Here is a 20467-nt window from a genome sequence, read left to right as displayed (position 1 = left end):
TTTGCTTGCTGATCGGTCCAATGTTGATTATTCTTTAAGCGATAATGAAGGATTTGATATCAGAGAAAGGGAAAGAGACGGCTTTCTTGATCATGGTAGTCAACCAGAAAGCAACAATACCAATAATGGCGATAGCAACGAGAAAGAGCCTTCAAATCAGCGGTATCAAGATTATACTGTTTACAAGAACGATTACAAGTCAGAATATGAAACCTATACGCACCCGGCTTTAATGATGCCATTGACAACCGACTTCATTTTACCTTTAAACGTGGACATTTGGTACTGGAATTTGAAAGAATGTGTTTCTGTTTCTTTTGAATTGATTCGGAGTATTTTTGTTACTCCTAATGATCAGCATACAATACAGGAAAGTTTGCAACAGATTGTAGCAGAAAAGAAACTAGAAACCGTGGTGTAGAAATTGTTTTTTTAGGGCATAAACAATTAACTACAACTTATATGATTGATATATAATGCTTTTAATAAATAATAGAAATGTCCAAATTTTTGTGGGTTGGTCTATACTTCTGTTTGTCATTGTTAACACGATGAGAAACGTTATGGGAAAGCAACAGCTATGCTGCTTGATGCTCTACTTGTACATGAGACGGCTGATTTCCGCGTTAGAATCTGAGCTATGCCTCATTGACATATAGCTCGGATATTTGTTAGTTATCTCGGTTTTCTATACAGCAACAATCACAAAACAACGATCTGCCGCAATATAAAGCAGCTGAGCAAATCGACAAAAAAAGAAAATATTAGAGAACGATGAGAAACGCTGGTAGGTCGCTGTTTGACGGAAACTACAAAGGCTGACATTTGATGGCATGGTTACACGTAAATTGTTCAGCTTAAGCATCTCAAATTTCTTTGTTAGTTCCTGACAATGGAAAAGGAACAAAAGTTGAAGTAAAAAAGTCGCGAATTGAATTTCCTTTCGCAAAAGCTTTGCTGCACTTAACTGAACGTTCATTCTTCCACTTCCTATTCAACAGTATATAACATTTGTTATTGTTACTGGAAACTCCTGAAACATTTTAGCCGAAAGTAAAGTTGCCTTGGGTTTTCTTTTTCCCCCACTTTCTTCATATCCTTTCTTTCAGCTTCAGTAATATACAAAGTGAACTATAATGTCGAGTATAAGAGATGTCATGCGAAAACGTAAATAAATCAGGAATTAGCGTCTCTCACCTCCTAAATAATCAGTAAAGGTTGACAATAATATCCCCTTAGGCTTGATGGATACCATACAATCCGTTCAACCAGCGGGGAAATGGAAGATTATTGTGGTCGATTCAAAAAGTTCGCAAATTCTGAATGCTGCTTGTAGGATGTACGATATTTTAGAGGAAAACGTAAAGTTATAGGCTTAATAATGACAGGGCGAGAGATACAATTGCAAGTCCTGGCTAACAAGAAGAAAAATTGTCTTTATATCAAATAGGTTACACGTAAAGTAGTAGGCAACAACTTGAGACTATGAAGCATAAGAAATTGTCTGACAGTGATATCTCGCTTGCAATGTATAGTTGTCGAGAATATAGAGAAAAAACGCCAACCCTACCCGAGTTTGGAAGCCATATATTTCTTGACACCTTGCCGAGAATCTGTTTTAAGGCTTGTAGATGATTTCGCAACAAAACCGCCCACTTATAAAGCAGCTCATGTGCATTTCACGAGTGGTAAAGATGAATGAAACATAGACTGTCAGGAGCAACTAATAATATACATCTCCTTTTGAAAGGGCTAAATGATGATTTATTCAATGATTTGAACAGAAGACTAAAAGCTAATGGAGCTGCTGAATACATCCTCAGTTTAAAAGAACTCTATGTCGATTTCATGGGTAAGTCATGGAAGTATAAAACTTTGATTTTTGAGGAGGAACTGATACATTCTTCTATAGTGAACGAAACAGCCGTTTTCACAGTAGACCCTAGCACTAGTTTCCGGTCCGTTTTTGGTGACGATCGAATGACAAATCCAGATGAAGCCTTAAGTTCTATTGCTAAGCAAGTAAGTCATGGCAGTACTCGCGACCCTTTTTGCTGCCTTGCCAGTTTTGATTCTAATTCTTCTTTTACTCTGGTCAGCTATTATCTGTATGCGCAACCTTGGGCGAGGATCCTATTATTCGATACCAAGCACAATCAGAAGGTGGGATTCATTCCAATGGCTCACCTGCCCAAAAACTAGCCTCCATAGTACAAAAAGAAATTGATAATTTCTGTAGATTAAATCAAAATTTTCCAGTAAGTTTCACATCAGCTTATAATTGATTATTTGCATATTAAGAAGCAGGTTTATTTTAGCCTCCTCGTAATCCACCTCAGCCTAGAGCCACGCTTCTCATTTTAGATCGCTCCATCGATCCTGCTGCACCTTTACTTCACGAATTTACTTATCAAGCTATGATCAACGATCTTTTGCATGTGGAGGATACTGATAACCATGTAGGCGTAAAATACTCTTATCAATTCCATCAAGCAGACGGAAGTGTGGGTGTCCAAGATGTGATATTAGATGAAGAAGACCATGTCTACAAATCCATTCGCCATATGCATATTGCGGAATGCTCAGATAGGTTGATTGAAAATTTTAATGAGTTTCTAGCAGAAAATAAAACAGCTGTCAGCACAAGGTAAATTATACTTAGAGTAGTTGTATTTCAAGAGAGAGCACATTGAATATCACAACTCATTCATAATTTGTATGGAAAGTGATCGAAATGCAGGTCCAAAAGACTCGGCGAAAAGTCTAAAAGAAATGAAAGAAATGCTGACAAATCTTCCACAATACCAGGATTTGAAGGCAAAAGTAAGATAAAACGCAATGAGTGCATTTTCAACAATGAACTTACTCACGTTAACGCTATTTTGCGTAGTACTCTGCTCATTTGAGTATTGCTCAAGAGTGTATGTCATATTTTGAAAGACACAATTTAAGTTCCGTAGGCACTTTAGAGCAAAATATGGCAACAGGGGAAACAGTAGAAGGAGAGATACCCAAAACCATAGTTCTTGATATGGTTCCCTTATTAGATGCTCCACATGTGAGGTAAGGCTAAAGATTGCTAGATAAAGCGTTAAAACTAAGAATTTACAATTTTTTTTTTCTTTTTTTTATTCTAATAAGCCCCATCGATAAAGCTCGTCTGCTGATGCTTTACATTATTTGGAAAGAAGGTGGTATTTTCGAGGATGATAAACGAAAACTTCTCGAGCACGCGAAATTGGATGCAGAGTTATGTAATGCGATCAATAATCTACCCTTGATGGGAGTGAAGTTAACGCGTATCCGCCGATCTGAAAAAGGATATACATCGGCAAGCGCAATGTCCTCTGCGACATCTCTTTTCAGAAAGAGAAGGCAGAGAAAGAATAAGGAGGATGAACAAGAAACACCTTATGAATTATCACGTTATACACCAATTATAAAGAAAGTGATGGATGTAAGTGCAGCATCAAAAATATGCTAGCGAAGTAACTGTAGGCTGATTCAAAAGGTTAATCATATAACAATCTGTAGGCACACTTTTCGAATACGTTAGATCCTCAACAATTCGCCTTTACTCGACAATCTGATGTAGATTCAGCCAAAGATGGTCATGGACATGCTCCTGGTGATGGTGGCATTCCCGCAAGTGGGGTTTCTCTACGAACGACAAAGCCTACTTGGGCGAAGAAGAACAATACTGGCTCTGTAAGTTGAGTACAATTGATATCGGATAGTATATATCAGAAATGTTATATGATTGTTATTCACATGAAATATATTTAAGGGCGTGACCACACCTATTCGTCAACATCATGGTGCTAAATTGATTGTGTTCGTAATTGGTGGTGCTACTTATTCCGAAATTCGATCAGCTTACGAAATTAGTGATACTTATAACCGTGATGTTTATCTTGGTACTACAGAAGTACTACGCCCTCAGAACTTTGTTCGTCATTTATCCCAACTGACATTGCCTATACCACAATTACCACCAGTTATTGCACCTTACATGCCACCAGCACCACGACCATCTGTAAAGAAAGCAACTTCATTAATGCACCATATGCATATAGGTGAAAATAACAATGGATTGCTGTCTCCAAAGGGGCATTCCGGACCAACTGTACCTCAGCATCTAAGCCATAAAAGTTCCACACGTTCACTACAAAGTTCTGTATTAAGTAATGGTTCAGGAACACCGACAGAAGAAAAAGAAAAGAAGAAGAAAAAGGGCTTACGAAAGTTTTTCTAACGAATAAAAATAGTTGATAGCTGAACTGTCTGTGCTGAAAGCACCATCTAAAGAGTTCCTCGGCTTTATTGATTTATATTCTAGTAGTTATAGTAGCAATAATAACCAGTAATTGTTTACAAAATATTTCTGTTTAAAGATAGCTATCTAAGCAGATAAAAAGATGTATAGTCAAAATCATTGCATTTTCACTTTACTCGACTTTCTTTTTCATAGACATAGGCTTAGGTAAGATTTTATGCAGTGCCAAGACGATAAGAGCAGGTATATGGCCTACGAAGTATACACTTTGATAAGCTGCGATGCTCTTATGCACTTTCAGCAATTCGAAACCAACTACTGCATAAGTGACTGTAAATTGGCACGTGGCCCAAGCAATAATTTTCCATGCATAAAAAAGTGGCCCTTTCTTCATACTGTTGTCTGAGCTACCGACAAAAGGGTATATATAAGGCACTACAAGACGCTCACGGAGTACTGTTTCAGCCTGTACATATACGAACTCGAGCAAAAATGTAACGAAATACATAGTATGGAAACCGTGCCAGATTGCTAAGAATGCTAAGGTACCGAACTGCGACAGATTTTTGTTACCCAAGAATCTCAGCCTTTTGAAAACGTAGTACTTAGTCCATAGATTAGTGTTGATATTAAACGATAGGATGATGTGATCAATTGATGTAGCAGTTTCGAACAATGCAGGTTTGGTATTTGCCAGACCGCTGAAAAGAGTAACGTTTTTTTTGTCAACAGTATTATAGTAGTTCCGGCGATCGTAGGATATGCCGAATAAAGCGACAGAGCCTATATTTATGAACAGAAAACTGGTCAGCTTTGTGCCCTTCTATATAAGGTTTTGCCTGGGGATAGCCGATTTACCTTCCGTCAGTAACCAGATGCCGATATATTTCATATAGGCAAATTTGCCCGCTAAGCAAAGAATAAATAGTCTGTTTATGAAATTTAATGATCTATATTCTTCTGTCAACAGATAACTCGTTGAATATTGCGTGCCTATAGTCTGTTGAATGCCTAAGTAGAGAGCAGCCAACGCCACTGATCGAAGCACATACACAATCTGAATTTTGTAGGTTTCTTCTTTTTGCAAAGTTGTAAGTTCCTGTTGTGTTTCATTATTAATCCATTTCTTGAAGAGTGAAAAAGAGAATTGTGGCCCGACCAAAAAAGCAGAAGGGAATAGACAGTAGGCAAATACTTCAAGAATATTCGGAAGTTCAAACAAAGGTGTATCGTCCAAAAAAGATAAAGGTAAGATTGAGGAAGGTGTTTTTTTGGATTGGTTAGTTGTAGTTGTTGTGTTTTCATCCTCTTTGATAACAGCTGTCTGTTTAACTTCTGCCTCTAATCCTACAGGATTCACAGTACCTTCTGCTACTTTCTTTTGCAAATGTTTGGCAGCATCATAGTAATCAAAACCAAATCCCATTAACCGTAAACATAGTACACAATGTGTCATAGTCCATGTAATATCGTAATCATCAGTTTGCATATAATAGTATCCAAGTAGCAAATAAACGGCATTGAAAATCCATACGCAGACATTGGCTATAAACCGATTCTTTAACGTTTGCTCGCCCAGAATATACAGTAGCCCGTAAGTGACTGAAATGGTAAGAAGTGAATGATATATGTAAAAGCTGTTAAAGAAATAGTTGAGTAGGATGCCCGCGCCTAATATATAGTAAATCTTGTAGTGGCTGAGGTTTACACCATCTTTAGTTGTAGAAATTTGTGCATTTTGACCGAATAGATAATTGTAGATAACAGCAGCAGGAAAACCAAGTAATACGGTGAGCAATAGTCGTAATGGGGGTTCTGGCAACCCACTTCTTTCGCTCAGGAACTGGGTAAAAAGGTTCATCAATTGAGGATGAAAGTAAGAATAAAGAGAAAAAAGTGGAAAGACTCATGTGGATCCCCATTACTATTTTACCCCCAGATTTTTTTTCTATTGGCGGCCCCTTTTTTTCCATTTTTGAAGGTGAAGGCTGACATAAAAGCAAAAAAAGCAAGAGTCTTGCAATCACTAAAGCGGAATGTATACAACAAATAGACGATTTCACAAGATAAAAATAAGAAATAGAGGCATTATATTATGGGAATCGAGAAATATGTACAGTGCAGAATACTTTTATTTTTCTTTTATGACTAAGCAAAGAGTTTAAGTTATTCAAAATATATAAACGGATCATAAACAGCAATCCTTCGTGTTTAGTTCTCATCTTCGACAACTTCAGTTTGAAGACCTATAAAATAAAGCGGCGAAATGGAAAAAACGATCCGATATGGGCCATAATAAATTTCAGTTAAAATCATTATTACGATTCATAGATAGGAGGACCCAAGCGTAATGATACAGCCTGGGGACTTTTACACTCCAACGTCATGCGCTCACTAAACTGGCCGGAAGTCACTACCCTCTGCCTTCATTATCTTTTCTCGTCGAAAGGAGAAACAAGACATGCTCTGGCAAATGAGAGTTATGCTACACGGATTCGCAGTGATGTTGATGGCAAAAAAGTCTTGTAATGAAAAAATTAAATGCAAACTTACCCTTGAAGTCAGTAACGGGAACGTAGGTAACATAAGAGTAGAGCTTTTCCTTGGCTTCTTCATCATCGTTACGCTTACGAGAGATACGAACACGAATACGGTGGTTAACGTGCTTAACACCACGAGACCAAACGGCCTTGTTCAAAGAAGGATCAAGACGGACATCCTTAGTACCCATGGCCTTTTCAGCGAAGTCCTTGACAGCCTTGACGGCAGCAGGAGCACGCTTTCTCAAAGAGCGGCCAAAGACGTGCTTGTGCAAGTGAATGGTGTATTCACGGGTGACTACATCAGCAAGAGTGGAACGCTTTTGTGTAGAAGTAGCTTTGGCCATTTTTTAAGGATTGCTGTTTATACAGAAAAGAAGAAGAAGTTAATACTTGTGCTAACTTAAACGGATGGATGGATGGATGGATGGAATAGATGATGATTAGTTTGGTCGTTTACCTTGAGGAAGAATGAGATGAAGGAAGAGAATGCTTCTAGAAAATCATTCCTTTTTCTCAAAAGTGTATATGATTTAAGCAAGACTTTCAGTCACCGATTACATATTTTTAAGCCGCTTCTTGCTAAGATTCCGTTAACACTGAAAAAATCGGTTGCGAAAAATACGTTGATTATCTTTTATTGTGGTTTCAATTTTCAAGAAAATCGATACATCTCTAGTATATTTTATTAATGACATGAAGAAATTGATTTAATGAAAAGAGATAAAGCAATTCTGGAGATTATTTGGCATGTTGAAGTTTCCAGCCGCTTAATAATTGATGATTTCGTACTTCTTCGATGGTCATAGGGAAACCATACGTCAAAGGAGCCAAGTAGACAAACATAGCAATTTGTAAGCCAACTGTGATTGCAACAGCTGCGTACACTTTCCATGACATCTCAGCCTTCATACTGGTCTGTCTTGTCAATTTACTCTGGCGACTCAGAAAAGAGACGGGGGAATCGATGCCGTCTATAAATATAAATTGGTACATTGCACCTAATAATAAGTAATTGATGGTAGCAGCTGGTAAATAATGATGTAGAAAGAGAGAACGTCCCATGTTGAAGAAGGGGAAATAATGCAAAGCCCAACCAAGGAAGAAAAAACCAGCACTTTGTAGCACACGGTGGCGCACAGGTTCTTCGATAGGCTCAATGCCACGACGACGAGCGAGGACATCTGCTAACATTATACCTGCGAACACGGCAATACCGCCAACAGACAAGTACCAACCGAACAAATTACCTGTCAAATAGATTTGAGAACGAGTATCTTCGTTGGACCAATAAGATACACCACGGATCATGAAGGGCCAAGTAATAGGCGTAGATTGATAAGGATGAGATTTCGTGAGACCTGCATTGTGAGAGATCATGCGGCTTTGCAACTCAATGAATTTAGAGATAAACGGCATATGACCTAATTTCTTTGCATTCTTTTCAGCATTGAGCTCCGTAGCATTCTTCCCCTTGATTTCCATGGCACTCCAATAGTTGGTCTTGTCCACAGCATTTTTATTACCATTGACCTCTAAGTGTCGCAAACCCCATTCAGGTAGCTTCTTATTGTGAGTCCAGATGGCTACTCGGGTATCTTCATGGATCAGTCGGAAGTCTGTCATATGTGTTTCCAAAAAGTCCTGATTCTTATTTTCAAAAATAATCTTGAAGAGAGTTTCAGAATACCGGGTATCGAGAGGGACGGTAGTAACCTCTTCATTAGTAGGCATATAAGGTGACGCAACATCGTGAGTAAGAAGATTGGTACCAGTGACAACGTGCTCTAATTGGATGATGTCGCCATTTTTTACACGACGGGGCTCATTTTCGTCGTATTCTTCGTCATCGTCATCAATAGGAATGGCAGGTTTGATACGCCAGTAACAGTTCTCATCGACTTCTTTGACAGCGGTAACTTGCTGACCTTTACTACTGATGCGTCCATCTTCATAACGAAGCGGATAATGGAGATCGTGAGAATGAAGGAAGGCTTGCGTATCTTTATGCTTGATTGTGATCTCATCACCGTAGTAAACCTCTATGTAGTTATAATTTTGAGCGAGTTCAATAAAATAATCTTTATCTAACAACGGCGTTTCTCTTTCTCCCAATGATAGTCTCAAAACTTACCTAAAGCATTCATCTTTAAGGGATTGTTTTTCAACGTATCTTGAAAGCGATTCGTCATAAATGAGTCACCAGGGCCAGATTTGTTAAGGATTGCGAAATGGACATAGAACCAAAAAAGATACACAACAGTAGGAACGGCAATTAAACCAATAGCTCGAGCGTAGAAGTGCTTCATGAATTGGTTCTAAGTGATCAAGCATAATATAAATAATTGTCTATGAGTTCTGTCATCATTTGATTTGTTCGCCTTTCTTTCAAAACTGTTGACTTGATTTCAACGTCAGCACATACCATAGAAAGACCATGCTTTATATCTAAAAGCATCCATAGATCATAAACAACTGAAAGACCAATCATTCCAACCAAGAAAAGGCCTACCATTTTAACACTATAGTTCCATAGTCGCAATTAGTACACCTCTGTTCAAACATATAAACCTTATGATGATTTCGTTACCTGACAGTGCAAGCCATAAAAATGCCTGTAGCGATTAACCATACCCACCAACTTACTGAGAATGATTGATGTCTTAACTTTCTGAAGCGGATATAGCAGTAAATTGTCACTAGCATAAAAAACACTAGCATACTATCTAATAAGATCAAACGGTTTTGTGTGACCATAGCGTTGTCAAAAATATACATGGCCGCACTGAGCACACAGATAGGCAAAGAGTAACCAGATTCTTTCATGATACCGTAGATGACAGCGGTGCTAAGGACGTTTAGAGAGGCTGGTAAGGCACGTAAGCCAATATAAGGCACCTGATGATCGATGTATTTGTCTCCAATTTTAGCAAAATCATAATAACCGTCGTAGCCTAAGAGGTAACCAGCACCTGCAATCATGAGTTTAGCTAATGGAGGGTGTACGTCGAAATAATAAGTACGTTGCAGGTAATAACCTGCAAATTTGCCAAAGTGAACTTCATCAAATCTAAAGTTATTTCAGTTTGCAAATAAATATCTCGTCCAGACCCTTATTCAATTGATAGATAACTGTGGGAACGAGAAATACTTACACTACTTCAGCGGGGCTCCAGATTTTATAAAAAGTGACGAACACTGAAATAATGGTAAGAGTAGTAACCGCTATTTTGTGTCCTTCGGCACAACGTTGAACAGGTATAGAATCCTTTCCATACTATACATGTTTAAAGAATAAAAAAGTGGAATGTCTAAGTAAATGGGATAACACATACACAGTCATCTACATGACTTTTACGATGCTCTTCCAAAACGTCAAGTTACGATCGATACCTTTTTTGAATCATCATAGTCTACATCTGATAACGGTTTCTCAGCCATGTTGTCTGATTCGACACGTCTTTGTCGAAGTTCGGTCATTGCAACTTGCACGACTAAGCAATCGTAATCTATTATTCAAATATTTATAAAACGGTTATGAAAAAGGGGTTTAAAAAATCTAAGGGTGCTTTCCAATTATCTCAATTGGCCCTTTGTTACCCTTTTTTGGGACTTTTACTTTCATTTTGGGTTTGAAGTAAAACCACTTTTGAGAATTAATCTAAATTAAAAACCATAGCTCGCATTTCTACAACCACTTTGCCCTTAACTTTACTAAAGAAGTTAAGGAAACAAGAGCAAAATGATTGCTACGCCCCTGTAAATCAAAAATTGTAAACCTTTCAAAAGAACTTGACAAGTTCTACAAATGCTAAAGCTAGGAATTGATCGGAAGACAGTTTTTTAAGATTGCTTTGCCTTTTCAATTAAGCTGATGAACAATAGTATAGGATATCAGTCATATGTAAAGTTCGGAGTCCAATAAAAAAACGTGAAGGCTGTTGCTATTTACTCTAGAGCGCCTCTTAACAAGGATTAAATCTACCGCTGGAAGCTGCTGTACTTTCGCTCGGTCAAGAAACGGTCAATGGTATTTTAAAAAAGGTAAGTAGGAGGGATTGAAGATGAAGTAAAAGGTAAAGCTTACAGACGATAATACAGACATTATACGTATGATTCATCATTGATTAGCTGAAACGGTATGATGACTAAATATAACCAAATCAGACGCGCCTCTTGAAGACTGTAAGATTAGATTAACGATTAATGCAATATGCAAGTCTCAACGGTGTCTTTTTGCGACAGCTTCAAATAGACGAAGACGTAATGAAGTGTCTTTTTACAGAAGCAGGGGCTGTATTGAATAGCATTTTAGCTTGCCAAAATTGTGGAATGTTACGGCAATGTGAAGTCATTGCTTTGAGACACATTAAAAGCTTAACCTCGATAATCAATGGTCAAGGTCATCTTCGAACATTTTACAAAAGCAAGGAATGCTATTGTTTTAAATACATCACCGTATCAAACACGATCCTTTTTCTAAAGATTTAGATATCTACAGTAAAACAGAAGGAACAATAAGCATACTTGATTTCTGCCCCCAATTTTTCTTATATCTTATTTCTTTCTAATCGCAACAAAAAATTTGTCTAGAACAAATTTACGTTTATCGCAAATTAAAGCAAAAAACTGTACCAGCTTCCATTTTCAATTAGAGCCGCCATATATTGAAAGCCCGGCATGTTCTATCTTTTCTCGTTATACTCGTTTTGTTTGCATTGTGTTATCATATTCAAATATAATTTGTTCCATCTTTTGTAAATTGTCGAGATTATTCCTTGTGCAATCATATTAGACAATACTTATAACGGAATTTATGGCCACGAGAAGCAGAACTTTATTATTTCTTCAATTCAGAAATTCTTATGCGCGAACACAAAGTTCTTCAGCTCGTTATGCAGCAGGTTCTTCAGAAACAGAAGGTCTCATAGAAAGCTCAGACAGTGTGATTGAGATGTCGGTGCTACCACCACAATGGTAATTGTGCAGTTTTATAAAAGATGAAGGCCTATCAGCAAACTATGCATAGCTAAGATGTATGAGAAGGTCACTGTTATTAAATTGTTGAAACTGTGCACTTTAACCGTAGGGTAGATATTGTAGATGAAGTAGATGAGGCATTAGATGCAGTAAAAGATAAAAGTAAAACCACTCGTGGTTAAATTTAAAAGATATGTTTATCCATCCATATTTATACTTCTGACATTTGTATTACGATTGTAGTAACAAAATTAGAAGGAATGCATAGAAAACATTTACTGCCAGGCTTTGACGATCGGTCTTCTGATGAGGCAGCCATTGAGTCACTGACACAGGAAATTACAAATGTAACCAGATGCATCTTAGACTTCAGAAAGCTTTACTTTTGGTTAAATTGAATAATCTTATTCATTTAGGAATTCTATCGTATAAAAAGAGAGATACAACAAATAAGGGTCGGGAGAACGAGTTCAGATCAAGAGGATAAATTAGCAAGAAATATCAAAACAAGTCTAGCTACGAAAGTACAAGATGTGTCCTCCAAATTCAGAAAGCAACAGTCATCTTATTTGAAAAGTAAAGGAAAAAAGATATCGTTAAAGCTTGATTACATCGAAAGACTAATAATGTCCGCTGTGTATGTAGAACTGCAGAGCCAAGAGAATCGAAAAGCAGATATTCTAGGATTAGAACCGGATTTGAGCAGCGAGGCAGCTGAATTACTCTTAGACGAGGATACGCAAGTGGTAATATGCGATAGTTATATTATAGTTGAGAGGAGTAATCCCTTGAACTCAAGTGTATTCATCTAGGGCTTCACAGAATCTCAGTTAGCAGTACTAGAATCGTCCGAATTTACGATTAGTCAAAGAGAGAATGAAATCAATCAGATCGCCAAATCAATACACCAATTAGCAGAGATATTCAGAGACTTACAGGAAATGGTAATTGATCAAGGTTCTATGCTGGATAGAATTGATTTCAATATTGAGCAAACCAATGTTCAAGTGAAAGATGCTGTGATACAATTGGATAAGGTAAAAGCCTGTAAATTGATATTACGAATGCAGATATTGAAGTATTAATGACTTACAACCCTTTTACAGGCATCGAAATACCAAAACAAAACTAGAAAGCGTATGCTTATGCTACTACTGATTTTGATTATCATGCTTTTAGTATTTATCTTGATCATAAAAATCAGAAGACGTTAGACCAAGATCTTGTTTTGTACCATAAAGCCCCATGTAACATAAGTATAACGCATAATAATATTCCCGTTTATATAGATATTTATCATTGATATCACGTTAAAACAAATGTTTAGATAGTTTATTCAATCTATATTGTCTTGAATTTCTTTTCACCTTGTAAAAGGAATAAGTAGGTCTAAAAGTGAGATTAATTTGAGACGTATAAAATAACATTATTCTACAGGAAGCGATAGACTCCATCACTGTGTAAATACTATTTGGCATGCATAAGTTCTTTGCATAATTCATAAGAGTAAAACGTAACTCCCATTGCCGGTGCTACTTTTAAATAGTTGGGCACGAGCCCTTTGTACAGCGAACGAACGCCTTCCTTTTTGGCCATTGTTGTCAAGGCATGCCAAGTACCGTTATACTGATATTCAGCATGACTCATTCCTACTACTTGGAATCTTCGACGGAGTACGTCTAAAGGATAAATGATTGTTTGTGCAATGGAGCCTGCCAAAGCGCCGCAGAATAGCTTGTAAAGACCGCCATTACTGGGAGTATCAGCAGGTATAAGATAATCTTTCAAGACTTCATAGCATTGAAAATTCAACGCAACATAGGGCGCAACACCCAAAGTCGTGGGCCATAATCCGCGATAGAGACCACGTAAACCTCCTTCTGTTCTATATATCAATCGTGTGGTGGAAATAATGCCTGATGGTTTTTTCATGTGCTGTTGGTGACTATGAAGTGATTGATCATTGTTGCCTTTTTGACTGACAGAAAGGGAGGCAGATTGTATGGAAAGTCGCGTTCTGACTAGATCTAATGGGTATGTACAAGTGACGGACACTGTGCCTGCAACAACGCCAGCAATGAGACGTCTTGGTGTATCTAATTCTGTTCTATTTTCTGTTTTGGTTGCGAGAAGAATCTTTTTGCATTGTTCATAAGCAGCAAATTGCGAAGCACTGTAGGGAATCATGCGTATTACATTTGTGCCATTGCCTTTCATAAAACCCTTCCATCCTTCCTCTTTCCAAATTCGAGATAATGTTGACCATATACCAGTATATGCAGGCATATGAGGACCTTGTATCTAAAACAAATTCCGTAGATAGATGTTAAACTTCTGTCAAAGTTTGAAAACTTTTTATTTATATAGGCTCACATGTGATTTTCAAATGGTTGCCGCTACGTATTTACTACACTTACTTGAAATAGAATTTTCATTCTTTCCATTGGACTGACTACCGTTCTGGAAATAGCACCTGCAACACCGCCTGCAATCAAATGCTTCATTGTATCGGATGAACCCAGCTTTTCTTCCTCTAGGGGAGAGATTTTAGTATTCGTAACATTGTCGGCTGTTATAGAAGAAGCATTATTTTTGTTGGATTGATGACTGATGAAGATATTCATGACTTTTCCGAACTGTTCCGAGGGGCTGCTATTGCTGTTCATATTGTTGATGACATGACGAGCGTGGAGATGATGATCCTGTTCAGTTTCTTCAACAACATTGAATGCTATGGCTGAAAGCAGAAGATTATCTTGATTATTCGCCAGTGTCGAATCATGAGAAGGTTGGATCAGGGTTCTATCGTTGTTTTCATCTTCTATAAAATTTTCCTATATTTGGTTAGGATTCATATTCTGTGAGCAACAGGATTAACCCAAAATTTTTGTAGTACTTCAATATGATTTTATACGACTAATACGCCTTACCTTTGTATCTAAAGCTGTAAACGTTGTGCGTAAAGGATAATTATTTGTGAGGGTAACATATGAAACGGTAGTTCCACGATAGTTCTGACCTTGATCTAATGTGTTTAGAGATAACTGTTTCATACTCTGTTGTGTATAATTAAGTGTTGTGTTCTCCATATTTTTTCCACCATCAAAAGTCTTAAGTGATGATTGTACGAAGAAGGTAGGAGGGTATTGTTTGGAGAAAAGTTTAGGAAAAGGTTACGGGTATCTAAAAAAAAATGTGGGGTAAGCAGGAAAGAAGAAGAAAATACCGAATATGCCTGTAAAGGGTATTTTTTAATGTTCACCTTTTTGCCATTTCCGACTGTCAGGCTTTGACTGATTGAAATTACAGGGACAGATAAACTTGTCCAATGAGAAAAAGCGATCTATATACTTTAGCTCTTACTCTGCTTAGAGTCAGAAAGGATTACAATTTTACATTGCTTCAAGAAGAAAATCTATGATAGAAAAGTGCATGCATCTTTTACATAGAAAGGAATAAAGGCAGTAAAGTAGACTTTCGTACCTGTTCTGGATTTTTTGTTCGAACGACGGAAAACTAAACCAGTGACATTAATTGCAGATAAAAAACATATATGATTTGGTTTTCTTATTTGTTCCTTTTCAACTTGCTTTTGAAAGCACACCAGCGGTCATCTGCAATTGACGCACCTCAAGTTTTTCCGTACTGTGCCTTCGGTAATATTTGCAGGTGAAAGGTTGCTACGAATATATGCTAAAGAAATTAATAGAAACAATATAAAAGCAATCAGACTGAAATGCCGATAAAAAGTTGACTTTTCATTCACTGAGATCCAAGACATAAACATATTTATATTAAGCTGCATTATAAAGGATTAGAACCAGATCATTATGTCAAACTTAGAAAGCAGGTCTTAGGAACAATAATCATATCATTCTTGATTGTAATATCAATGTATATGGCTTATGTACCATTTAATCGAACTGTATACGGTACGAAACAAATGAAAGGATAGTGGATTATGTTCTGGCAATATTCTGCAAGACACTTTCCTTGTTCTTTATTTCTTGAAATCTCGACTCCCAGGAGAGAAAGAAGGGGCAACAAAAGTAACGGTAAGGAGGATATTGAGGATTGAGATAAGTCGGCACCAAAAAGCTCCACAAGACACTTGATGACGTTTTCCTTCACTTTGATGTTGCTGTCCAATAGTCTATTTGCAATGATCCTTGTAATGCAACTGAAGTCTTCCTTCATTGCAACTGTCAATGCTTGCAAATCAGCATGCTAAATCAACTTCTTTTCGAGCGTTGTGACAAAGGTCGCAAGAGTACCCCAATCCTTGCTGATATCCTTGAAGCTGATTTTACGTACCTTGGCTGCAGCACGAAAAGTGGCAAATGCTGTGGAGAAATCAGGCGTTGGGGTATTATTTAGATGTGCTATAGCCAGCGCTTGCACAAACCGTGATGCAATTTTTTCTGTTGAAATATTGGAGGTACCCTCATTATGCGGCATATCGCACTATGTGAAACAGTAGTCGGGATGAGGCAATCGCAATCAATTTCATCAATTGCGGCACGCCAAGAAGCAAAAGTGCTGCAATCGTCATATCCAGTACTTACTTGGCGTAAGGATGAGATGGATACAGAATGAAATGCGTATGACTGATTATTGAAAGCTTCAGAGAACTCTTTGACACAATCCTGTCGGTAAAATATTCTGGTAGAACTAGGTTGTATGGAGTTGATGGAAGCTGAAGTTGATGGCTCAATGTCCACGCGGTGGTCGTGATGTAAATTCACAGATAAAATGTTCATATACTTGCTACCAATCTTCAGTTTATCTTGGATGGCACTCCCATCAGCCTTGAGGTATTTGACGACTTGTAAGAGTTAAATATCACTTAATTAAAACAATAAAAAGCTTAAGGAAAATATCTACTGACAGCTGAGTTATCCTACTCAAAGAAGACGTACGTCTTCTGAACCGTAAAAGAATAGAATTCTCCCTTGAGGAGCTTACGCATCTATCCGGAGCGGGTGGACTTGTAAACCTATCCATGGCTTGATCTAGTGATCATGCAACTAATCATTTTTCCCGTGCTGACTATTACGCAACACTGCTTGCAGGAAAATAGTATTGATTAGGAGAATAGTATTCGTGCGTGGTGTTTGAGTTGAGTGAACAGTTATTGTAAACGATGATAACAGCCTATTATCTTGTAATCATCATTTATGCTAAAGGCAGAGAATGGTACTTATAACCTATTGTACCTTGGTGTTAAATCAATATATCCTGCATGTCCATATATTAATTCTACTATATATCCTATGTCATACAGTAACGTATTATAGTTAAATATAACCTAAATGACAGCCTGTTCAGCCTTGTACGAGGTAGCTAATCTCGTATAAGGATCATCACGTATTCTATATTCGTTTCCTCCTCTACTTTATATTATTTCAGCAGTAATGAGGTGTGAGGATCTTGTATAATCTGTATACGACTTCTCCACATCTCATAAGATGCTGTCAACAAAACACAACACTTAATTCACGGTACTCATATATTAGAGTTTATGCAGTTTCTAATTATTTCTGGTTTGCAATAGTGTATAGTTCATCTTTATCCTTCATAAAGTGAATTATAATCTTTAATATCTGTATATCATCTACCCCCCAAATACGGTAAGCCTCTTCAAAATTACCCGCGCATAAAGATGAATGATATACTGTCGAGTTGGTAAGTAGGGGAAATGATTTAAAGTTTGTTTCTGCATGGACATCAATTGATTTGGCACGACCACAGGCCTCAGCGACCAAAATAAGAATCACACCCTTGCCAACAACGATTGAGCCTGCAACTGCTTGCAAGAGGGAAGGCCGTCTTCGAAAATCATAATTCAAGCACTTTGAAGATCTTCAACGGGTTCCACATAATCACCCATATTGCTGAGTAGGCTGGGCAGCCATGACTTACGTACTAATTGCTTGAGGTGCTCCACAGCTTTGTCAGCAGTGACTGGCTGATGATCACTAATTGCGCTTCCGGATATTTGTGCAGCAGGAGTAATTTTAAAGTCATCTGTGTGCCGTTGCAGCACACATGTCAACTGGGATGTGTGGATTGCAAGGTGAGAGGAAGCTGCATAAACGCGTTATGCAGGTCATCTTCATGAAGCAGGGAAGGCAATGTTATCGGATTCTCCAATGAGTTGCAAAAGAGGTGCAAGGCAATAGGATCATATTCCAATAAGCTAGCAAATTGTGTGGATCGCCTCTCGCAGTCAAGCTTAAAAATATCCTGACATTCGTTGCCTTTTGTGAAAGCTGTAGCTGTAATCTTATGTCGTTTGTGTTAATAAGTGATTGCAGAATTATCCCTGTCTAAAGCTCTGCTGCACATGATATACAAATACATATGTCTTTTCATATATCCAACCATAAAATCTTTTTGCTCGTTTTTTTTTTTTTTTTAAAAAAAAAAAAAAAAAAGAATATGCACCAGCGCAGAAATAGTTTTATACAATGTATTTAGCAATTAAGAAACTTGTTTATTTACGTATCAGAATATCGTATCGGTTTAATAGTCATCAAATTGACACTAAAATCAGTGCTGTTTACAAAAAAGTTGAAGACTGAACAATACTCATTAAGTGAAATGCTAGGAAAATATACTTACTCCTGCTGTCAGGGAATGAGGGAGAGGGAGGGGGCTAGTTAGGGTTGGGATCGCTTAAACTGAATATGTTCAAGTATAGAAAGTAAAGATCCAAGTGTTGTGGCAATACGCAAACGGACTTAAAGTAACGCATTATAGAACAATGTACGGTAGTAACAATAAATCCCTCAAAACGACTTAAAGACTGTGAACTCACAACATTTGATTGTTTGTATATTGAACGAACAAAAGTAGTCAACCTAAGACCCATAGTCTGCTAATCGCGATAGAATTGAGCAGTTTACTTCTGACCTGTTGAAATAATTACTAGGAAATGGCATTAGTCTCAATGATCAACAGATAACTGATGACCCATTATACCTATGCTTTTTCCAATGGTTAGTAAGATGCTGCAAGTTGGAGCGATGCACTGAAATCTTTTAGTAATATCAACTAACCCAGCGATTCCGATCTCCCATGTGATTTGTAAGCATAGGTCCCTTTTTTTTGGATGTTGTGCTCGTAGTGCCAGAAAATAAAATAGATGGCATGTTTTCTGATATACAATAACAGAGAACTGAACGCTTCCTCGAGTGTACAACAAGTATCAAGCCACCTATTACTTTAAACTTTTCAACACACGTATGTATTTTCCGGTTTGAGAAGCGTTTCATTACGAATAGATGATTCGCCGCTCACATTTGACTCGAGGTAGATAACGGTGCATCTGATAAGATTCTTTAGCATTTTGGACTGATCGACACTAGTAGTAAATATAGCCTGAAACTGATGGACATGATCATTAGTTCCCTAAAGAATCCTGAAAGCGTGTTTCAAAAATGCGTGTTTCAATCTCTCCATAAGATGTAAACGCCTTATCGTAGGCTAGTAGGAAGGTTTCCTTCTTGTATTAGTCATTCTCCTTTACCTTATCTAATCTATAAACTTTCAAACAACGAAAATGGCACATAGGAATGAAGGAAGAGGCATTTGATCTTTGATCCGTTTAGACAAAAAACTTTTTAAATATGAAATTCCGATCTAAAAGGACGAAAAACCTGCAATCTGGAAATGTTTCTATGCTACTTTTTCTTAAAAAGAGTTGGAACACGTCCGACAAACACACAGAATTACAGCGAACAAAATTAAATAGCAGACAATGTTTCTTAGATAATAGTGCCGTGATCTGCTTGGCATAGAATTTCCGTCGTATAAGGGTTATGCATTTTTACACACGCTAACCGTTATTATGCTTCATAATGTCGAAACTTGTAAGCTCCAACATGCGATAGGTTGATGTAGTGCTAATTAAGTTATATTCTGAAGTGCACTCTTGCCGCTTACCATCATAATGAACAACAATATGAAAATAGAAGGGGAATGCATGAAAGCAGACATCATATGAAATTCCTAAAAACATGTTGCCGAAAGGGAAGAAATTAATCTCAGTTCACAACGTTATTCCTGCGTTTGATCCGCATCATCAGATAATCGAGGCAATCATTACCGAATAGTTTACTCATCACTGTTTCTCATCTTTTGAAGGGTCTGGATATAGTGCTAACATTTTAGTAAAGCCTTCATCATCGTTCCCCAAGAAATGGCAAATGATATGACAATTGTTGACTCTCTATGGACTTTTTAAAAAACGTACGTGGATCGCTGCAATGAAACAAACAATAAGGCATATTTCCATAAGGTTTGCATTCTCTTGCCTTGTTATTAAACAATTTTCTATTTATAGGCTGCTCAATAAAAGCACAAAGCTGCACAGACGCACCGAACTCTAAAAGTCTGCAGATGGAAAAGTTTAGAAGGTACGTGCTCAACAAACTTTTTTTGCTGCTGTCATTCAATTCCACTGCTGCAGTTTCAGCCTATAATTATTTGAACAGAAAAAAAGACGCGTCTAATGGACGTGAATGGCCAGAGGCGTCAGAATGGAAATATATTCCACCAACATATGCATAATAAATAGGGACACTATCATAGAAAAAGCTATTGACCAACGTAAATTCAATCTATCTTGACGGAAAAGTCTATTATGGTTCAGCATTTTACAGTATTT

The 20467-nt window shown here is 37.5% G+C and overlaps 7 protein-coding genes across 7 annotated transcripts; 2 read left to right on the top strand and 5 right to left on the bottom strand.

Annotated features, from left to right (window-relative positions):
• Nucleotides 1-1657: 1657 nt before the first annotated feature.
• On the top strand, nucleotides 1658-4012 carry BDF20DRAFT_800508 (Sec1-like protein; the record flags this gene model as incomplete). Its single annotated transcript, XM_053076365.1, has 10 exons — nucleotides 1658-1688; nucleotides 1751-1852; nucleotides 1913-2026; nucleotides 2203-2258; nucleotides 2319-2647; nucleotides 2727-2823; nucleotides 2891-3063; nucleotides 3142-3457; nucleotides 3535-3708; nucleotides 3788-4012. Coding segments are annotated over 10 exons (1617 nt in total), but the record flags the coding sequence as incomplete, so codon positions are not given.
• A 436-nt stretch (nucleotides 4013-4448) lies between these two features.
• On the bottom strand, nucleotides 4449-6137 carry BDF20DRAFT_831441 (MBOAT, membrane-bound O-acyltransferase family-domain-containing protein; the record flags this gene model as incomplete). The annotated part of the gene is made up of 2 exons (XM_053078451.1): nucleotides 4449-5059; nucleotides 5135-6137. The coding sequence occupies 2 exons, from the start codon at nucleotides 6135-6137 to the stop codon at nucleotides 4449-4451; spliced, it is 1614 nt and encodes a 537-aa protein (XP_052940656.1).
• A 350-nt stretch (nucleotides 6138-6487) lies between these two features.
• BDF20DRAFT_831440 (ribosomal protein L31e-domain-containing protein) lies at nucleotides 6488-7163 on the bottom strand (the record flags this gene model as incomplete). Its single annotated transcript, XM_053078450.1, has 2 exons — nucleotides 6488-6522; nucleotides 6830-7163. The coding sequence occupies 2 exons, from the start codon at nucleotides 7161-7163 to the stop codon at nucleotides 6488-6490; spliced, it is 369 nt and encodes a 122-aa protein (XP_052940655.1).
• A 394-nt stretch (nucleotides 7164-7557) lies between these two features.
• On the bottom strand, nucleotides 7558-10441 carry BDF20DRAFT_831439 (glycosyltransferase family 39 protein; the record flags this gene model as incomplete). Its single annotated transcript, XM_053078449.1, has 7 exons — nucleotides 7558-8858; nucleotides 8951-9134; nucleotides 9242-9338; nucleotides 9407-9886; nucleotides 9972-10093; nucleotides 10210-10325; nucleotides 10417-10441. 7 exons carry the CDS (start codon nucleotides 10439-10441, stop codon nucleotides 7558-7560), a joined length of 2325 nt encoding a protein of 774 aa, XP_052940654.1.
• Nucleotides 10442-11501: 1060 nt separating this feature from the next.
• Nucleotides 11502-13110, top strand: BDF20DRAFT_40550 (t-SNARE). Its single transcript, XM_053075382.1, has 7 exons — nucleotides 11502-11793; nucleotides 11906-11958; nucleotides 12052-12143; nucleotides 12213-12372; nucleotides 12442-12542; nucleotides 12609-12833; nucleotides 12903-13110. Exons 1-7 carry the CDS (start codon nucleotides 11633-11635, stop codon nucleotides 13008-13010), a joined length of 900 nt encoding a protein of 299 aa, XP_052940653.1. The 5' UTR covers nucleotides 11502-11632; the 3' UTR covers nucleotides 13011-13110.
• A 1-nt stretch (nucleotide 13111) lies between these two features.
• BDF20DRAFT_844403 (mitochondrial carrier domain-containing protein) lies at nucleotides 13112-15002 on the bottom strand. Its single transcript, XM_053079618.1, has 3 exons — nucleotides 14727-15002; nucleotides 14214-14630; nucleotides 13112-14097 (listed from the first exon to the last, which is right to left on the bottom strand). The coding sequence occupies exons 1-3, from the start codon at nucleotides 14883-14885 to the stop codon at nucleotides 13264-13266; spliced, it is 1410 nt and encodes a 469-aa protein (XP_052940652.1). The 5' UTR covers nucleotides 14886-15002; the 3' UTR covers nucleotides 13112-13263.
• A 1021-nt stretch (nucleotides 15003-16023) lies between these two features.
• On the bottom strand, nucleotides 16024-16800 carry BDF20DRAFT_909177 (uncharacterized protein; the record flags this gene model as incomplete). The annotated part of the gene is made up of 3 exons (XM_053083558.1): nucleotides 16024-16260; nucleotides 16362-16621; nucleotides 16701-16800. The coding sequence occupies 3 exons, from the start codon at nucleotides 16798-16800 to the stop codon at nucleotides 16024-16026; spliced, it is 597 nt and encodes a 198-aa protein (XP_052940651.1).
• Nucleotides 16801-20467: the final 3667 nt, after the last annotated feature.

This window comes from Mycotypha africana (genome assembly GCF_025528875.1).
Source record: "Mycotypha africana strain NRRL 2978 chromosome Unknown BDF20scaffold_1, whole genome shotgun sequence".
Classification (NCBI taxonomy): domain Eukaryota; kingdom Fungi; phylum Mucoromycota; class Mucoromycetes; order Mucorales; family Mycotyphaceae; genus Mycotypha; species Mycotypha africana.
The sequence above is the reverse complement of the archived record's forward strand: the minus strand, read 5'-3'. Positions and strand labels throughout refer to the sequence as shown.